Source organism: Meles meles, chromosome 10 (assembly GCF_922984935.1).
Source record: "Meles meles chromosome 10, mMelMel3.1 paternal haplotype, whole genome shotgun sequence".
In the NCBI taxonomy this organism is placed as follows: domain Eukaryota; kingdom Metazoa; phylum Chordata; class Mammalia; order Carnivora; family Mustelidae; genus Meles; species Meles meles.
Genome location: NC_060075.1, coordinates 12,809,801 through 12,817,790, shown reverse-complemented (window position 1 = coordinate 12,817,790; position 7,990 = coordinate 12,809,801). Strand labels below are relative to the sequence as shown.

The 7,990-nt window shown below is 39.6% G+C and overlaps 1 protein-coding gene across 1 annotated transcript; it reads left to right on the top strand.

The window, feature by feature from the left end:
• Positions 1-6,707: 6,707 nt before the first annotated feature.
• On the top strand, positions 6,708-7,652 carry LOC123952187 (putative olfactory receptor 9A1). Its single transcript, XM_046021436.1, has one exon. The coding sequence runs from the start codon at positions 6,708-6,710 to the stop codon at positions 7,650-7,652; it is 945 nt and encodes a 314-aa protein (XP_045877392.1).
• The last annotated feature ends 338 nt before the right edge of the window (positions 7,653-7,990 follow it).

Here is a 7,990-nt window from a genome sequence, read left to right as displayed (position 1 = left end):
CCTGGGCTGCTTTCAGGATTTTCTCTTTGTCGCAAAGACTTGTAAATTTTACTATTAGATGATGAGGTGTGGACCTATTCTTATTGATTTTGAGGGGGGTTCTCTGCACCTCCTGGATTTTGATGCTTGTTCCCTTTGCCATATTAGGGAAATTCTCTCCAATAATTCTCTCCAATATACCTTCTGCTCCCCTCTCTCTTCTTCTTCTGTAATCCCAATTATTCTAATGTTATTTCATCTTATGGTGTCACTTATCTCTTGAATTCTCACCTCATGGTCCAGTATTTGTTTGTCTCTCTTTTGCTCAGCTTCTTTATTCTCTGTCATTTGGTCTTCTATATCACTAATTCTTTCTTCTGCCTCATTTATCCTAGCAGCATGAACCTCAATTTTTGATTGCACCTCATTAATAGCTTTTTTAATTTCAACTTGGTTAGATTTTAGTTCTTTTATTTCTCCAGAAAGGGCTTTTATCTCTCCGGAGAGGGTTTCTCTAATATCTTCCGTGCCTTTTTTGAGCCTGGCTAGAACCTTGAGAATCATCATTCTGAACTCTAGATCTGACATATTACCAGTGTCTGTATTGATTAGGTCCCTAGCCTTTGTTACTACCTCTTGTTTTTTGTTTTTTGTTTTTTTTTGTCGTGATTTTTTCCGCTTTGTCATTTTGTCCAGATAAGAATATATGAAGGAGCAAATAAAATACTAAAAGTGTGGCAAAGACCCCAGGAAAATGTGCTTTAACCAAATCAGAAGAGACCCCAAATCGTGGGAGGGAGAAAAGGGATAAAAAGAAGTTCAGAAAAAAAAAAAAGAAAATGAATAAAGAAAAAATATAAGAAAGAAAAAATATATATATTAGATTGGTGATGAGAACAGCGTCACCCACTTAATTTTGGGAGTATTTTTGTCTCTTTGAAGAAACTACCTCCCAAATTTTAAAGAATGAAAAACATATATAAGGGTAAACATGATGAAGGTATGGAATATGCCTATAGGGTGAAATTTTTTTTTTTTAATTTCTAAAAAAGGAGTTGATAAAGTAAGTTGGTTGGGAGAATAAAGAAAAAGAAAGTGGAGAGAATTTGCTCAGGCTGGAGACTAGAACAAGCCCGGAGCTAGATTTAGGGTATATTTTGATCTATTAGAAGAAGTTGTACCCCAAATTTTTTAGAAGAAAAAATCCTATGTGTATACAAAAAATAAAGTTAGATATAATGAAGGATAAAATATGACTATAGTAATGAAGTTTCAAAAAACACTATTACTTTTTTTTTTATGAAAGGTGTAGTTAAGATGAAACTAGTTAAAAATCTTTAAAAGAGGAAAGGGTAAAAGTTAAAAAAAGATTTAGCAGAACAAAAAAAATAAAATTAAAAAAATTAATTAACTGCAAGACTAAGGAATCATGGGGAGAAAGCCATGAATTCCATGCTTTACTTTCTCCTCCTCTGGAATTCCACTGTTCTCCATGGTAAGTGAACTTGGTCTTGCCTTGATTTCTTGTTGATCTTCTGGGGGAGGGGTCTGTTGTAGTGATTCTCAAGTGTCTTTGCCCGAGGCGGAATTGCACCGCCCTTACCAGGGGCCGGGCTAAGTAATCTGCTGGGGTTCGCTTTCAGGAGCCTTTGTTCCCTGAACCCTTTCCGTAGAGTTCCGGAGGATGGGAAAGAAAATGGCAGCCTCCCAGTCTCCGGCCTGGAGGAGCTGAGAGCCCGGGGCCCCACTCCTCAGTGTGCCCTCAGAGAAAGATGCCCAGTCACTCTAGTCTCCCTGGCCTCCGGCCGTGCTCCGAGCTCACCCAGCCTGTGACCAGTTCAAGGTAACCCCGAGTTGAGAGCTCACTCCTCAGCTCTGTCTCTGTAGCCAGCTTCCCTGCTCTAATACCTGTGAGCTCTGTGACACTCAGACACCCCCGATCCTTCTGTAACCCCGCAGGACCTGGGACCACCCTGATCCCGCATGGGCTTCACCCCGGTTTAGCCTCTGGAGCGATGTCCCTCAGTGGAACAGATTTTTAAACATCCTGATTTTGTGCTCCATTGTTCTGCCACTTGCCGGGAGCCGGCCCCTTCCCCCGCGGTCTGTCTTCCCGTCGCTTTGGATTCACTTCTCCGCCGGTCCTACCTTTCAGAAAGTGGTCGATTTTCTATTTCTAGAATTGTTGCTCTTCTTCTCTTTGATCTCCTGTTGGATTTGTAGATGTTCTCAGTGGTTTGATAAGCTATCTAGCTGATCTCCTGCTACCTGATGTAGTCTCAGCCTGCTACTTCTCGGCGGTCTTGACTCCTCCCTGTTAAATGCCTTTTCTGTGTCAATTGAGATGATAGTGTGATTTCCCTCCTTCATTCTATTCACTCTCTTTCTATTCTAATTTTTTTATTTCTATTAATTCTTCATCCTATTAATGTGCTGCATTACATTCCTTGATTTTCTTATATTGAACCACTGTTTAATTCCTGGGATAAAGCATATATGGTCATACTATATAATCTTTTAATATGCTTTTGGATTCAGTTGGCTAGTGTTGTGTTGAAGATTTTTGCATCTATATTCATATTGGTCTCTTATTTTATTTTCTTGTGTTGTCTTTATATGACTTTGGTATTAGGATAATACAGGTCTCATACAATGAGTTAGAAAGTTTCTTCTATTTGTTGGAGGTGTTTGAGAAGGGTTGGTGTTAATTCTTCTGAAGTGTTTGGTAGAATCTACCAGTAAACCATCTGGTTCTGAATATTTTTGGGAAGGTTTTTAGTTACCAATGTAATCTCTTTACTTGTTGTAGGTCTTTTCAGATTTTCTGTTTCATAATGAATCAGTCTCAATAGGTTGTGTGTTTCTAGGAATTTATCTATTTCATCCAGATTATCGAGTATGTTATGTACAATTTTTCATAGTATTCTCTTAGACTCATTTTTGAGGCTTCCCTCTCTCTCTCTCTCTCTCTCTCTTTTTTTGGTCAATTTAGCTAATGTTTGTCAATTTTGTCATTCTTAGTCAATAACCAACATCAGATCTTATTGATTTGCCTTATTGCTTTTCTATCCCTTATTTTATTTATCTTTTCTTGAATTTTTATTTCCTTATTCTAGTTTTGGTTTTAGTTTGCTCTTCTTTTCCTAATTCCATAATGTGTAAAATATTCATTTGAGATCTTTATGCTTTTTAAAAGTAGGTATTTACAGGTATCAAGTTCCCTCTTAGCACTAGATTTGCTGCATCCCATAAATTTTAGTATGTTGTATTTTTATTTTCATTTATCTCTTAGTATATTCTAATTTCTTCTTTGACTCATTGGTTAAAAGTATGCTGTTTAATTTACATATATTTATGAATTTAATGGTTTTCTTTCTGTTTTGATTTTTAGTTTTGTTGATTATAGTCAGAAAAAAAATGCTTTGTATGATTACCGTCTTTGTAACCCTATTGAGACTTCAGGCCTAACATATGACTTATCTTGGAAAATGTTCTATGTGCATTTGAGAAGAATGTGTACTATTCTTTTATTGGGTAGTGTGAACTGTTAGACCTAGTAAGTTTATTCTGTTTTTCATGTTATTTTCTTACTGTCTTCTGTTTAGATGTTTTATTGAAAATGGGGTATTGAAGTTCTTCCTTCAGTTCTGTTGATATTTCTTACATATATTGTGAGGCTCTATTGTTTGGAACATATATTATTATAATCATTATGTTTTTTGATGAGTTGATCTTTTTATTAATATATAATGTCTTTTGTCTCTTTTAACAGTTTTTGACTCAAAGTCTATATTGTCTGCCATTACTATAGTCACTTTGGCTCTCTTTTATTGGTACTTGTATGGAATATCTTCTTCCATCTGTTCATTCCCAACCTATTTGTGTCTTTTGATGTAAAATGACTTTCATGTAGACAGCACGAATAGTTGGCTCATTAAAAAAAAAAAAAAACTCATCCTGCCAATGTCTGCATTTTGACTGAAGAGTTTAAACCATTTACATTTAAAGTAGCTGATAAGGAAGGACTGACTTCTGCCATTTTGCTCACATAATTGCTCATCTCTGGTGTGTTGGTTTTTGATATGTATTTTGGAACTGTGGTGTCTTCCACTTGGGGGTACCTAGGCTCTGTAGGGCCAAATCAGGGAGATGCACAGGAAGAGAGCAGGGGCTGGTTTGAACTGTTTTGTGGTAACAAGGACTTGGGACCTGGGAGGAAAGCTGCCAAGGGGCTGAGAAACTCCTGACAAGGGAGATTTCAAGTTTGGCCATTAAAGAAAAAAGAAAGTTTCAAAAGTTCTAAAATTGGATTAGCCTCAGGGGAGAAGGGCTGAAAGTTTTTCTGGCTTTCCCTTGACTGCATCCCTAGGGTTTCTCTGAAGTTGAACAGATTTAGTTCCTCAGTGTAAAACTCTCCTTGGGGACAATGAAGAGAAGAAAAGAAGGAGAAAAAAAGTCAGAGGGAGAGATAATTGGGCTTCCACAACGCTATTATTACTGGACTTTCCCCTAAGTACTCGTATGAAGACAGTTTTCTCTTGCATTGAGAGTAAGGACAGCAGTAGCTTGTTCTGGCCCACAGAGCATGCTCAGCACTAGTCAGGCAGGAAATAGCCTGGGCTGATCCCTAGAGAGCTATGGAACATTCAAGTTTAGTCTCTTTCTCTGGAGGTGAGTGTCTGTCAGGTTCCCCTTTATGAAGGAGAGGATAAGAGGAGATTGGCATGGGATGTTCTGGGCCTGGCTGCCCTCTAAAATAAGGACACCTACAGCCTGAAGAGTGGTTAAGGGGGCAGCAGAATGGATGGGCTCATCTTCAAATCTGCCCTGAACAGCAGAGAGCAAATTCAACTCTTCCCTGACTCAATTCTGGGCATAGGCACAGACGCTTGCTCTTGTCAGGACACTCCTCTATCCTTTCTTTGCATCTGGTCCCGACTAAGCAAAAATGATGAAAGGAGACTACTGAGCGAGGGAATGAGAATATGAGAGCGAGAGCAGGAGGATGTGAGAGTGAGAGAATGAGGTTGGAGAGTGAGAGAATACATCTCTCCTAGTAAGTCTGTCCTTGATCCTTGCTTCCTAGTTTTCATTTTCTAAGGGATCTCTGCAGAGAGGGCTGCATATCAACAGGGCAGCATTTTACTGAAGACTGAAGGGAGAAGAAGCAGAATTTCCTTCAAAAATTGGCCATAGCCAGGACTAGGTAAGCTTTGTTCATAGATGTATCCCTTAGTTGATTGACTAATTAATTTATTCATTTAAAAATATTAACTGAGTGTCAAACAGTAGGCATGACAAAGTTTCTGCTTTCATGGTTGCTTACACTGTAAAATAGGAGACAGAAAATAAACAAAAAGTAAAAACACAATTTTAGATAAGGAGAGCAAAGATAAATAGATCCTGGTGAGCTGATGGAGAGTAAAAGCTAGAACGTGTTCTTTTAGAAAGGATCATGTGGAAAGACTCCCTGAATTTAAGCCTTTGAGCAAAGACCTGAAGGAAATGAGGGATGGATCCCAGAAACCCTAAAGGGCTTAGGTCCTTTGGTCTATTTTATTTTAGTGACAGCTAAATCTTTTTCATATGATTTTGGAGGAAAAGTCTATTTGTTGGCTCTGGGGAGACTCTCCCTACTTTCTGTTAGATAGAGCCCTACACTATATGTAGGTCTCGGGCCGAGTCCAGAGATCACATTTGGTGGCTTTGACTCTCTGCTGGATCCAGGGTTTTGAGCTCTCACAAAAGGGTGATGTTGAAATTGGACCTTTAGCCTGTCATCGGCCAGTCCCAACATGACGTAATGTGGGACAGGTAGAGGTTTAGGATGGCAGTTCCACCTGTGCCCTCCGCTAGTCCCCCCGCTATCAGTCTGGTGGATTTTGGTATTAGGGTAGAAGAGTGAGGCCCCTGACTGATTAAGCCCAGGTGCTGGTTAGTCTGTCGCCTATGAGAAGACACATTTATGAGGGAGAAAAACAGGGCGCACATCTCCTCCCAAAAACAGGGAGGAAGAAAATGGTAATTCACTCAGGCCACTAGCTGACCTAAAATACTCAGTCCTTGCCCTTAAGATCTTACAGAAAGTCCTCAAAGAATTGTCCATACCCGTGCCTAGCTGTAACACAAATGATGACAGAGGGAAAAGAAAAGCTTTCAAATGGATGTAATGCAAATAGACCCTATGTCATGAAGAAGTAAAGTAAAACACGTACCAGCTCTGGGCAGGATTGGGCAGGAAGAAGTTTCTACAGTATGATTCTGGAGCAGGACTCACAGACAGAATATATTTGGTGGACCACATAGTTTAGGACATTCAAGATGGAAGGGAGTTAGTGGTAAAAAGGAATGCACTGGTCGGGAAGGTGACAGGGTGGCTAGTCACAGCACAGTGGAAGGCTGGAAGACCTGTGGATTGAGAGATGCAGGTGGTACACACTGGGCAGGGGACTAGCTGTCTTACCTATATGCCTATATGCCATGAATAGCTGGGCTCATCTTCTTGGTTAGATTTAATTTTCATCATATATCATGATTATTCTTTAAAGAGATTAGCAGTGATCATGTAAAGGGGACAATAGACCTGAACCCTTCCTAGTCATGTTCTGGAGTCTGTGAACAGGAGGGGAATATTTTCTCTGCCTGAATCTGTTTTTACTTGGGATCAGAAGCACTGTGATCTCTTTTCTCCTCTTTAGATTTCACAAGGAACAACTGCTCAGAACTAAATGTTGGGGAATCACTCTAGTGCCACTGAATTCTATCTCTTAGGCTTTCCTGGCTCCCCAGAATTACACCATACCTTATTTGCTACCTTCTTCCTCTTCTACTCAGTGACTGTCATGGGGAACATGCTCATCATTGTGATGGTGTGTGTTGATAAACGTCTGCAGTCCCCCATGTATTTCTTCCTTGCCCACCTCTCTGTCCTAGAGATCTTGATCACATCAGTTGCTGTCCCCTTGATGCTCTGGGGGTTACTGCTTCCTGGGTTGCAGGCAATATCTTTGACAGCATGTAGTGCACAATTATATTTGTACCTTTCTTTGGGTACGTCAGAATTTATATTAATGGGAGCGATGGCTGTGGACCGTTATGTGGCTGTCTGTAACCCCCTGAGGTACAACATCATTATGAACAGCCACACCTGCATCTGGGTGGTCATTGTGTCATGGGTGTTTGGGTTCCTATTTCAAATCTGGCCCGTCTGTGCTACATTTCAGCTTACCTTCTGCAAATCAAATGTGTTAGACCATTTTTTATGTGACCGAGGGCAATTGTTTAAATTATCCTGTGATGACAGCCGTTTCACACAGTTTATTCTTTTTTTAATGGCTGTTTTTGTTATCATTGGTGCTTTGATCCCTACAATCATCTCCTACACCTACATCATCTCCACCATCCTCAAGATCCCTTCAGCCTCTGGCCGAAGGAAAGCTTTCTCTACTTGTGCGTCCCACTTCACTTTTGTTGTGATCGGCTGTGGCACCTGCTTGTTCCTTTATGTGAAACCCAAGCAAACACAGGCAGCTGAGTACAACAGGGTAGCATCACTGATGGTTTTAGTGGTGACCCCTTTTCTGAACCCATTCATCTTCACCCTCCGGAATGACAAATTTATAGAGGCCTTTCGAGACGTCATGAAACGCTGCTGTCAACTTCTCAAGGGGTAGCTGTGGCCTGAGGACAATCATGGACTCATCATCATGAACTGGAGTAACCTAAAAGCAATAATGCAATCTGAAATGATCATTTTCAACACCAAGTGGTTTGTGATCTACAAGGAAATTTTAAGACACTGATCATACTCTAATTTATAGTCAGATGATTCCTACATGGGAGATCTCATTGTTATTTTTCAACTGGATATATTTGTTTATACACTCTTCTGTAGTTATAATACATGTTACAATATAAATTTAACAAATAAAATATGTAAAATATGTGATTTTTTTCTTTTTTAGAACACATCTCTTTGTTTTTTGGCATTCTATGCAATTTTATTTTTATA

What these genes read in the sequence shown, in the direction of transcription:
- LOC123952187 (XM_046021436.1), top strand. Translation starts at nt 6,708, where the DNA reads ATGTTGGGGAATCACTCTAGTGCCACTGAATTCTATCTCTTAGGCTTT.